This window comes from Protopterus annectens, chromosome 8.part0 (genome assembly GCF_019279795.1).
Source record: "Protopterus annectens isolate FY-2018-M chromosome 8.part0, PAN1.0, whole genome shotgun sequence".
Taxonomy (NCBI): domain Eukaryota; kingdom Metazoa; phylum Chordata; order Ceratodontiformes; family Protopteridae; genus Protopterus; species Protopterus annectens.
In genome coordinates, this window is record NC_056741.1 from 1,379,750,806 (window position 1) to 1,379,763,957 (window position 13,152).

The 13,152-nt window shown below is 38.9% G+C and overlaps 1 protein-coding gene across 1 annotated transcript in view; it reads right to left on the reverse strand.

Annotated features, from left to right (window-relative positions):
- The window catches only part of LOC122809444 (cerebellin-4-like), a 147,758-nt gene that overhangs the window by 59,725 nt on the left and 74,881 nt on the right, over positions 1 to 13,152 (reverse strand). The window contains exon 3 of the mRNA XM_044080963.1: positions 11,230 to 11,406. Within this exon, the coding sequence (XP_043936898.1) occupies positions 11,230 to 11,406 (177 nt within the window). The remainder of the gene's footprint in view (positions 1 to 11,229; positions 11,407 to 13,152) is intronic.

Genomic DNA, 13,152 nt, shown 5'->3' on the forward strand with positions numbered 1-13,152 from the left:
CATAGAAAACAGATTTCACATCAAGACAGTGACAAAAATAATGGCAATGCAAATACAATCAGAAGGAATTCAGAAGAAACTGCACAACCTACAAGCTCTGTAGAGAATACAGAAACATCGGATTTGTGACATTACACAGACATGGTTTAAACCACAGAATGTACTCTGTCAGTGCAAGGCTAAATTGCCTTGCACACATGTAGACCATGAGGCACAAGAGAATGGGACACAAGGTGGAAATGTGTCTCAGTCTTGATTAGCAGCAAGTATTCTTCAATATTTTTCAAACCGGATGACACCCAGGCATTTACCCACATGCAAATAACTGGAGAGTGTCCCTTACCATATCTGAGCAAGCTACAGGTCATCATCTGTGACACAAGAAATCACAGCTCAATATAGGAATGAATGCTGATTATCATCTGCTGTTAAAATCAAGTAAGAACACTAACACCCTATGCAAAAACTCAGAATAAGTTTTACAAGGATCTGCCAATGCACACATGATAATATGCTGATTATTAGTCAGAGAAAATCAAATGTAATGTTCTTTGGCACCCCATAATAGCTTGCTAAAACTCTTCACCTGACAATAACTGACACATCAGGCAATATGCTGCCTGTAGTAACAGAGCAAAAATATCCAGGATCACATTGGACCCTACTCTCTTATTAACAAACCATACAGATAATATTAGCGGAACTTTAAATAACTAAATTTATGCTACAAGCTCTCATACCTTCTCACCTCCAGCATGTGCACAACCAAAGCTATAAACATATTTATCTCAAAAACTGAGCATGGGCTCCCTATAATAACTCTTCACTCTATCACAAATACAAATAACACTTGTACTGTTACTTTTAAAAAGATCTGTAGATTTTAATTACTTGCAGAACCAAATATGCATCTTTGCTATTTCCTCCAATGCTTCAAGTAGCTACCCATCAATGAAAGAACAACCTTTCTACTTGGTTCAAAGATATAGAAATGATTAAAATGGGACTTTGTCTACCTCTAAAATCCAAACTACATATTAACCAAACTCTTATCTGAGAGACAGTCAGGAAGATGGCTTAATACTTATCAGATCATGTTTCAAGACAACCACAGGAAAACATGCATTCTCAAAGCTTCATTCAGCAGGCTGGTATAAGGCTGGTATAATCTCCCAGGAGTAGCTAGGGATCCAAGCAATCTGGAAGCATTCAAAACTAAATTAATAGAACTGCTGTGGGATACCAGATGTCTGTGCTATTGTGACATTGGCTGGTCAATTCTTGATGTTGGAGTGAATGGCTAGCCATTGCATACCATGCCTATTCCAAAACACACCTGCACTATGACTGTAGCATTGACATATGTATGGTAAATAAAGCCATCCTGAGGGAAAGCACTTTGGATGACATCATCATTATGTTGAATGGTGCTACTGTTATTAGCAAAATGGATGTGAAGGCAGGTTACTACCAAATGGAGGTGAATCCTAAGAACAGAATAGCAAATACATTTTTAATCACAAACGTCTTAGAAGATACAGGAGTTTAATTTGGGTTGTAAGATCGGTTGCAGAAATTTTCAGATGTATAATATATTTTATCCCAGGCATTCTGAATGTTAACATTTTCTTTGACGATGCAGCCTGTGGCAAAACACAGAAACAATGATTCTATAAGCCAAGTTTTACAAATATGCAAATAATTTTGACATTAAACTGAAATGCAAATTTAATACATAATTTCTCGAGTTTTATGGTAATATATGTTCAAGGAAGGAAAGGTCACCAAATCTAAATAAAGTTAAGGCAATATGCAACATGTCACCATATTGAAACGCAAAAGTAGTAAGATGTTTCCTAGGCATGGTAAATTACAATCCCTTGTATGGGTAGCTCTTTAAATGATAACTGCCTTCCTAAGGGTTTTAAGATTAGTAATTTAAAAAGTGTTAGTATGCCGCAGTGGTACGGCGGTAGCGTTGTTACCTCACAGCAAGAGGTTCTCCCGTTCGATTCTCGGCTTGGCTTGGGAGTGCCTTCTGTGTGGAGTCTGCATGTCCTCCCCGCGGTTGGGTAGCATTCGAAAGACATGCGTGCGTAAATGGGTGTGCCTTCATTGAAGGTTGGGCATCGAGATGGCACCTCGGCGTTTCATAAAAATCTACTGCCAATCATTAGCGGACCGGAGTTCCGCTGTGGCGACCCCTTACTGGGAAAAAGCCGAAAGACAAACAATAACATGTAAATAAAAAGTGTTAATATGGTGCGTTTTATTTTTTATGAACAGGAGTTTCTTACTTTACTGATCGCTCTCTCATACACACACGCAGGCACTTCAAAAGTCATACACACACTCTCCATGCATTCCTTTACTGATCGCTCTCTCATACACACATGGAGGCACTTTTACATTCATACACATACTTTCCATGCATTGCTTTACTGTTCGCTCTCTCACACACACACAGGCACATTTACATTCATACACACACTCTCCATGCATTCCCTTACTGTTCGCTCTGTCATACACACACGCAGGCACTCCTACATTCATACACACACACACTTCATTCTCTCCCCACGTACTTGCAATCACTGTCCAAACAACACAGGAATCAAACCCACTACCCTTATGTCTGCAGAGAGACATATTTTAGATAAAAAAAATTTGTAGGTAGCAACATAATCGAGTGTTTGTCAGTGTGAGCATGCAGTTATGATCTAACAAGCCATTACTTTACACTCGCTAAGCTGTTTAGCGAGTATAAAATAAGGGAAAAAAAGTAAACAGCTAAGCGAGTGTAAAATAATGGCTTGGAAGTTCCTAATCGCACAGTCATGCACACACAAAACTTCAGACATCACAGGGCCATAAAGAAAAACGGTTGCTATTGGCAACCAAGAGCACATGGAACAGCTGGCAAAGGAACACCACAGGAAAGGAAATTACATAAAAAAAAAAGAGAAGTACAGGGCATTAAAGGAGTAAAACAGTGCCAATTTGCAGATTGAAGTGGGACTAATGCATCAGACAACGGACAGCAAGTTTTTTCATTACACCTTCTCACTGAACAGATTACAAGACGGCACAACCACTACCCATATTGAACAGGAAATTTTTAAGGTAGTCAGTGGTACTGTTCTTTAGGAAAGTTAGAGAAAATAACTTCGGAAAGAAGACAACTTTATAGTAATAATTGCCACTGGCAACCAACACCACACGGAACAGCTGGAATGCTACAGCAAAGGCAAATAAATATAAAAAAGTACAGTACTAAAGCCCCACAGTTGAATACCAACTGCATACATGTATCCACAACAGTTGTTTGGTCAGCAGGACCCAAACAAGCAATGTTTAAACATTTTTGGATGCACGTGTGAACTTATGCAGCACAGCGACTGAAAAGCCAGGAGAAATGAAGATGCCACATTAAAGAGATACTGATACTTTGCTGTCAAACAATGTATTTCTACAAAAAATGTCATACTCACCAGTATAAATCCACGAGGGGAAGCTGATGCAGAAAGAGACTCACATAAGGTTCCAATAGGGAAATACAGTGTACTGGAAACACAATGCTAAAAAGAAGTACCCTACCTGCTGCACTTGTATTTGAGCACTCAGGCTGGGGGAAGGACAAGGGAACCATAACATCACAGAATGGGTGGGTCTTATTATTTTAGTTAGAATCAGATGACGGCTGTGGTGATGTCACTTTGGGGGAGGGAACTGATTAAAAAAAAAAAAAAAGTACCTGCACTGCCTGGCCTCGATGATGTCAGTAATTGGGCAACTCCAGCAAGCTTTATTCAAACGTGAGAGAATCATTTTGTAAGTGAAACCATCACAGTATGAGAAGGTAGGCTTCTGCTACAGAAGTAAGGGGAATTCTAAAAATTGTAAATGCTTTATTGTTGTTGCTTTACAGAGGACAATGTAAATAGGGATTAAAAGGCCCTGAAGTTGAGGAATACATTAGAGAAACCTGTTGTACTCCTTTAACTATGAGATGCCATTCTTTAAGGTCAAACAATACTCCACTTATACAAGTTAATAATTTGTAAGGTTCCACTTGGTAACCAAGTATCATAGGATCATAGGAAATTACTAAGCTATTGGCCTAGAGGCCCTTACAAGCCTAGCCAAGAATTTATCCCATGTTCCAACAAGTCAGCACTTTATGCCACTGTCCAGCAGGGACATAGTTGGAATCCCAGGAGTGTATTTTCTATTCACCATCCAGTTATCCAGGTTACTCTTAAAAAGGTTTAATGAGGTACTCTGCTTTATGTGGAGAAGGAGTCGATTCCACAAAAGGGGGAGTCTCTGGGACACAAATCTGTCCTGCCAACAAGTCCTATTGTTGTCACAGACCAGGTTGAGGTTGAGTGTGCGGGTTACTCTAGTGGAGCTTGACTTGCGGATATGTAGCGGTCCCATCAGGGTGGGGTCTGAGATTGCTTTGTATGCCAGACAGAGGTCACCTCTGAGGAGTCTGTAGGAGATTGAGTAGAGGGACAGGGCTTTTAGACTATGTGTGTAAGGTAAATGTTTGAAGCCCTTTGGGGTGAGAGGGTGCCTTCATTACCACTTGCTAAAACAAGTGAAAACAATGAATTCGTTTTCCATTTCAATGTAAATATTTTGAGCCTGTGTTCAGCCATCAAAAGGAACTTCCATCGAATATCTAAACATCAAACCCTATCCATAGAATGTTGATTCAGCAAACATTCATTTCATCAACAGGGAAAGTAACTAGTTGGCCACCACTTTCCCGTGTGCCCCACCACAGTATTTCAAATCCACCCAGGTGGGGGGCTTCACCACCTCCCCCAGCCCTCCTAACTATATATACCAACTCCGAGACTGCACTACAGTGGGGAAAAGGGCAGACAGGAAATGGTGGCTAACTAGTTAGTCTCCCCGTCAAGGAAATGAATGTTCACTGAATGAGCATTCAATGGATAGGGTTCGACGTTCAGCATTCAATGGAAGTTCCATTCAATGGCTGAACACAGACCCGGATATTTCACATCTTTTCTCAACGGCCTATAAATTAGTACAACCATCTAATTTTGCAGTTTGTTAATTCACCTGAATGGCTATTGGGTTATATTTAGACTTTGGTGAGGCATATGTGGTTGAGGGGCTGTTGATCAAATTTTAAGTGTTGCAGAATGCTTTACTGCAGTTAGTTAGGTTGTGCAAGCTGGTGGTGCACTTTTATTTTCTTTTTTCTTCTTTTTCTCCCCTGCAGTGTAAAAAATACAGTTGGCATATTTAAGTTAAGGAGGTGTGGGAGGGAAAGCATCTCACATAGTTAGTTACTAGGTACACAGTCCATGAGACCAGTAAGGAGCATATCCCAAATTCCCAATTGTTTTACAACACTATCTGGTGACTTGTTCCAGGTCAAACAGTAGGTAGATGAAAGTGGCAGGATTCAAACCCTGCACCCTTGTCACAGGAAGCAATATATTAAAAGATCAGAACTTTAGCCCTCTGTGCTAACTGCTAGATTTAGAATTCAGTGTTAACTGCTAGAGGACATGGAAGGTTCAGGGGAATTGCCCCTCTGCAAAACAAGTTTTTCTTTTTTAAATCTTCTTTGAATTATGCTTTTTGGTAATACATTTTCTGAAAAATGAAACTCATTCCTTTGTAAATCAACTGAACATAGGGAAAAGTTGATACTAGTCAGTGCAACCTTTAAATAGTGACGTGCTACTGCACCATTTTCTTACCAGTCTTGTCAAGGCAAGTTAGAAAAAAATAAAAGGCGTAATTTCTGCTATACTTACAAAATATGTATTAACATACTAGAAAAGATGTCATAATTTCACTTGCCCTCTTTAATCTCTGTTACCGTACTTATCATTTTAAATCAGTGCAACATTTACTGACTTTTCCTACCTAACCATGGGAATAAAAGTACAAAAAACACCAACTACTTTGGCACCAACTATTCTTCTGCATTTAAGTACTCCTTTTAACAGAGACGTTACAGAAACTAATTTGACCATTGGTGTGTTGGCATGAATCTTTCTAAACATAGTAGACTGAATGTTTTTTGCAGACATGCATATCACTAGCCATAATAACATGGAAAAAATTCTGAATTACAAAATAAACAAAATCAAAGTATACAGTAATAACTGATAGTGGTTGTCTAGATTGTGCTGTATTTACCCAGTTGTGCTGTTGTTAGCCCTTGTGGTCTAACAGTGGACAAGCTACTTTTTCGACCTTTATGATTGTTTAACTATGCTACATTAACTAATACCGCTTAATTTCTTTAAAATTCTCACACTACTGTTGTCAGTTTAAAACTTGTAGTCTCATTCCCTACTCTTTTAAGTACACAAAACCCAAAAACAAAAAAATATGTACGCTCTGTGATTTTTGTATTTCTCACTGCTGTATCCTAAGCATTAATAGGGTGCTCCCGTGTATTAATAACATTGTTTAACTTTAGCATTACTTTTTGTTAAAGTCTATAGACAACATATAACAATTCTACACTTCTTTACTGGATGATAAGATTTTGCTAGGTAACCCATTTGCTCAAGCTTCATGTTTGAGGTCAGTTTACTTTGGACAACTCAATTAGTCATTAATAGAGCAATTTATCAGTGATGACCTATATGTTACATCTTATAATATACTAAATGCTATAAAACAGCATATTGAATGCTCATTTTTGTTTTTATCTTGCTTTAGAGCTGAGGTTCTTCTCAAACTTAGTTACCTGAAGTGAAATAATAGCTTTGTTGTATTGGTTTGTTATATACTTTTCTGTATATTATTCACCAAAGTACATTAACAACAGCTGCCTAACCCCTTCACAGCATGATAGCAAACTAGTAGACCAGTAGAACTCAAATGTACCTCTAGAAAACACACACACACACACACACACACACACACACACACACACACACACACACACACACACACACACACACGCACACACACACACACACAAACACACACCCGGGTGAACAGCAGATGGTCGAAAGGACGTTTGTGAAATTTGCAAACATCGAACGCAAAGTGCTTTGAATGTGCAATGAGTGAACGCACAGTGACATTTGCTCATTGCAGATTCGGCATTTTGGGGTGGATTGCACTATAGTGGGGATCAGAAAATGGACTCTTTCCCCACTGTAGTGCGATCTCGGAGTTAGTATATTAAAGTAGAGGGGTGTGGGGGTGCAGGGGGCAAGCCCCCCTGCATTACACTTCATTGCAATATGTAGTTGACATTTGTGTTCGAAAATCAGCGAATCTGCTTTTTGATTTGCTGATTTTCGAACATTGGAAACTGTCGCAGTTTTGTTTTGAGATCCGTGCTTACGATTCACTCATATGAGCAATCGCACAAGTGATTTTCGTCGATGTAAAGGTAAACCTATATATATATATATATATATATATATATATATATATATATATATATGTATTTAATTTCTTTTGAAGTATTGCAGGCAAGATCATAATAAATCAGAATGCAGTATATTATGAGTAACAGGTATCTCCCCACATGTATCTCACAGGTAATGCATGGTAATAAATGGGATACTCCATACCTTGGATGTCCACAGACAACTCAGGTACTATCTTGACAGAATAAAATCTTTCAGATCTTTGTATCAACTGTGCATTTCTTGTGAAGGTATGAAGAAGGGATATCCTGTGTCAAAACAGACTATTTCCAAATAGTTGTCAAAGGCTATTACCTTTTGTTATACTCATCATGATAAATCTATTCCAGGTAGGGTCAAGTCCCACTCTACCAGGGGCTTGGTTCATCTCTGGCTTTTTGGAAAGGGTTGGATTCTAGAAGTATTCTAGAAGCTGCTACCTGTTCCTCTGTACATACGTTTACAAAGCACTATAAGTCTGATTCCTTCTCTAGGTCTAGAACAGGTTTTGCTTGGACCATTCTCTAAGCGATCCTGGACCCTTTTCCTTCCACCTCCCAAATGTAGTTAGCTTTGGTAATCTACCCATATAGCTAAGGCTACTGCAGCAGTGATCAGTATGAAGTACATAGTACCGTTGTGTGAACTGAACTTACCATAACAGTAGGTGTTCGAATGAACACAGCTGCAGTAGCCACTCCCTCCCTCCATCCTTCCTGTTTTTGGTGTGTCTTTTATGCCAGGGTATGGACATTTATTTTTGTTATTCCTAGGGCTTTGCACCCAAACTTTTCTTTTCATCAGCTCATTTTGAGCTGCTTGAGAGTTTGGGCACATGGAAGGTGCCCTGAAGCTTTGGAAGCTGGCTGGTTGTTATATCCTTGGCAGTACCCCCATAGAAGCAGTAAATAAATCCACAAATGACTTAGCCATCCTGCTGGAGGTTTGTCAAAGATAAATAACTGGTGTCAAATCATGGTCTGAAACTAAATGCCAAAAAATGCATTATTGTATTCTTTGGGAAGTCATCTACCCCAGGGAACTACCATGTTGGCAATACACTCCTAAGAGTTGACCCAGTTGTTCAGGATTTAGGAGCTTATGAGGACAGTGACCTACCTTTTGACCAACATGTGCTCATTGTTGTAACAAAGTCCTTCTATATTGCACAGCTTATAAACAAAGGGATTGTGTCTAGATCAAGGGATGTCAATGTTCCTGTTTACTCAGCCCTCAATAGGTAATTCATTGAATACAATGCCCTCTTTGACATGTATCTGTTCAGGCACATGCAACAACTGGAATGCCCACAGAGATACTTCAATAAAAGGATACATGACTTAAACAACATATCCTGCATGAACCGACTCAAAGCCCTGTCACTATATCCTACAGACTGCTAAGAGGTGACCTGTGTCTGGCATACAAGGCATCCTTCAACCCAATACTGATGACTTTAATGCACATCAGCAAGTCAAATGGCATCAGAAATACTCAGTCTAGGGATCTAACCCTCTTCTGCAACATCACTAGAACAGTTTGTAGGGACATGTGTATTTCACAGAGGGTACTGCTATTATGGAACAGACTCCCCATCCATATAAAACAACATTTATTCCTGTCCTTGTTCGTGGGCAACTTAGATGGGAAACAGCCATTTACCTAAGAACTGTCCCCCTATACTACTAATGGACAGATGCAGCTCCTAAATGCTTTATCCCTTACATGGGTCCCCTCAAATTATCTATGGTATGATCCTAGTTAGTTATTCTCATTGGGGTAATATATAATTAGTAATCATGGGATCAACCATGGAGTGGGTAAGGCCAATCTATAACCAAATGGAACAGGTTATTTCTAGTGGAAAAAGGGAAACTGGCTAGGCTTAAAATGGCCCAGAAGGGAAGCTAGTCTAGTACTTACCTATGAACCTACGTGAATAAACTGCAGCTATTAAATTAGGCAACATCATTGTTTCATCTTCATGTAGCAATAGAATAGAGCATAATGACCATCCTGCTTGTCTAGTATGGGTCTATATTATAACGTCGAAAATTACAAAGATTGAATGTTATAATATAGAACCCTAAACATCGAAATCCACAAACATCGAACAGTCAGACTAGCGATTTTTTTCCCAGGGAAAAAAAATCGCTATTCTGAGAAACATACACAACACACAAACAGACACAAAAAACAGCAATCCACACACATACACTTAAAATCCTACACCTAAACTAAACTTTACATACACTACTAGCTATCCACTTACCTTAACCCAATCCTAATTCTAAGGTCCGTCACTATCACACACTCACCTCACCTGTGCCCTAACCCTAACTCACCTAACCCGCCCCCCAACCCTAACCTACACACAACCGCACACTTACTTGACCCGTTCCCTAACCCTAACTCACCTAACCCGCCCCTAACCTACACACAATCACACACTTACCTGAACCCGACCCGTAACATTCCAACATATTGAACGCTGAAAACAGTGAAGCCACAGCAACGGCTCACCAAATTCATTCCCTGGGAAAGAATTTGGTGTCCTGCACCGTTGCTGTTTTCAGCGTTCGACAAAACGGGTTCGATATTATAACATTAGTACTTTATAAAATTAGATGTTATAATATAGACCCATCTAGTATACCTTTTTATCTACCTGCTGGATATTAAGTGCCATTTAGTGGCAGTCAGTGGAATCTACTGATGTATTTTACAGCATTCATGATGGACTCAGCAACCTATATAGTAAAGACTGTTAATATATAGTTAACAATATTAGGTCAGTGAGAAAAATCTAAAACTGTTTTAGATGTACTGTACTGTACTGACCTTTTGCAGCCCCCAAAATGATGTCATTTGTAGTGGTAGAAGTTAGAGACTATCATGTGATGATGCTAAAGTGAGTCCAATGCAGATAAAGAAACATGATGTGTGACAGAAAGCCTTTGAATCAAACAGTATCCCTTTTAACTAGCATTCCTCTTTCTCCTCAGTTTCGTCTTGCCCCCCCCCCCCCATTTGTCAGGATAATATTTCTGTATGCAGTAGCTATACATACAACAAACCCAGACTATCTATTTCAGTGTTGTGTCACATGACAGAGTAGTCTAGAATTTCACTGGCAATTCTAGCTACTGAAGGGTATGTAAGTGAAAGACATAGCAAGCAGATACTGAAATGAGTAATTTCTACAGACTCTAAGATAACTGGAGTTTTGCATAACATTTAGTCATGGAATTCTAGGAAATGCTGTTAGCACTGCATCAGCTATAAGATGATACTCTGATTTTTCTCTTATGTCTTTTTTATCCTTTCTAGGTTCTATCATATAACGTCTCATAAGACATGAGCATGAGATATGGCAGAGTTTAGGTCAAGGACCTCAGATGTGCTGCTAGTGTAAGCTGGCAGGAAATCTATATGAATACCCTCTTTGATAGCTATTCACCAGTTCCCTGTGCTGGAGTATGAAAATCGTCAGTCTGTCAATGTTACTGGCTATATTGACTTAGTGTGCAGATAGGAAGCACCCCCGCAAGAGTATCATACCTCTTAGAGGGGGTGTCACCTAACTGATTTGCAGAAAAAAATAGTTCTGTTGTTATTAATTCCTCTCCCTTATCAAACACCCCATAATTCCTGTATTTTCTGAAGCACAATCACAGTGTTTGGTCAAGTGATCTCACTCTTCACCCCTAAATGACATCTGACCCGCTATTCAGACCCAAATCATTAATGCATCACTAAAATCAATAACCACGTCAGAGAAACTATTTTTGTAGATTTGCTATACCTTGAATTAAGTTTGGTACTTGAGATAGTTGCTCAACTTGATAATAGGAGTCCGACATCAGGTTCATCAGATATTCCTCATAGCGCTGGTACTTCTCAAAGATACAGCAGCAGTCCATATCTTGATTCATGGCACACTTGCAATCCCAGTTTCCACATAGAGAGGAAGGTTGATTGCCTGTAAGTGAAGTAGTTGGAAAAAAGTTGTTACACATTCATTAGATTTAAAGAAAAGCAAAGAATATTTGGTTAATGTTTAGGTTCTACCATTACTCATCATTAATAACAGATGCTGCCACTACAGAATTATTGTGAGAGACACATATAACATTTTCTTCTGAGGGAGGCAGCTTCATAAGCTTAGATGCGTAAAGTGGAACGATAAATTGAAAATATTGGTCTTCATATTAATTAATAATCTACAAACAAACCACAACACATGTTGTTAAACTCTAAAATTAATTTGCAGAAGTATAGCACTCCTTTTTATAGCCTGTATAATCTCCTGTTACCAAGCAGCTGATATGATACTGGCCGTTCCATTATATACCTACAATCATATTTACCTTGCATTGCCCCCTCCTGCCTTGTACTGCCCAGCAGCAAGTGCCCCATGTAGAGAGAAATAAATAGTTAATATTCCATTCACATAAATCAACATGAACATATTCAGGTGAAAATATAAATGATTCACATAGTGTGCTTATTGCCAGTCCATGCGGTGAAATGTCCCATCTGTATACATATATTTTTTGTAATTCTATTATTGTCCTGTTGTTCTAAGTTTTGTATTATGGAGAATTTGGGATTTTTACCACATTCTGGTTGGATCTAAATAGGGGACCTTCACATTCCTGTAAGTGCAGTGTTTCCCTATGTATTTTATTCATGGAGGAAGTACTAGGGTATAGTGATTTAAAGCAGGTGTCTACTACATAGATTAGCATACTTCCCAGCTTCTGATGCAATTGTCATGTGTTTCTTCTGGGCATCATCCAAGCAGAAAAGGTTGGTATGCTGCACCCAATGGTAACAATATGGTCTAGGGAAATGCTTACTGTCCAGTTCCCTGCTTCCTGCAACTAAAGGCATGTTTTGTGATGGGTTCATCGAGCTATGAAATTAATATCCTAAAGATGCACTGGCTTAGGTTTCTGGTGTAGATCACTGCAGTAGACAATTTTGACATACTTATCACCAAATGTACTCATTTGAAATGAGAAGGAAAACTAAAAAAAATTAGAAAAATCTTTTTTTTTTTTTTTGCATGGAGAAAGCTCCCTACCATTCCCCCAAATATAGAATCTTTGCCGCCACCCTCTCCTTAATTTTATACTCTGACTCCTAAGGTTGCACCTAGGGTCAGCCTTAGGTCAAGTGGTGCCCTAGCCAAAAGGGCACCACAACGCCCCCCTCCCACACACACACACCATCTGTGGCTCCCATCCTGGTCTATTTACATTATCCAGTTTACTGGAAAAGCACCCCTGCTACAGCAGCCCCTAGGCGGCCGCCTAGTTGGACTATGTCTAAGGCTGGCTATGGTCACTTCCACCTGCTTGAAAGAAGAAATACCCTCTTTAATTTATTCTAATTTTCAGAATTGCAAGTTTGAGGATGAATAGTAAGACAAGTTTGGCTTTAAAATTTACAGAGGAATTATATCTAGGATAAGTAAGGCTTTCATGTTTATCTCATCTCCCCTCTTAATAAGAAATAAAATAATAGTCTTCAAACTGAATTATTTAAAACAGTCCAAATGACTGGCTACTTCTAATGAGTGGCCTTCTAAAAGAAAGTGATACCACACTTGTATTTTTTCAGTTTTTTTCAAAACTCTTATTGAAATTTAGGGGGCAATAAGCCACAATATCAATACAGATATTAAAATTCATACATTATTTTCAAGCTCTAATATTTTAAC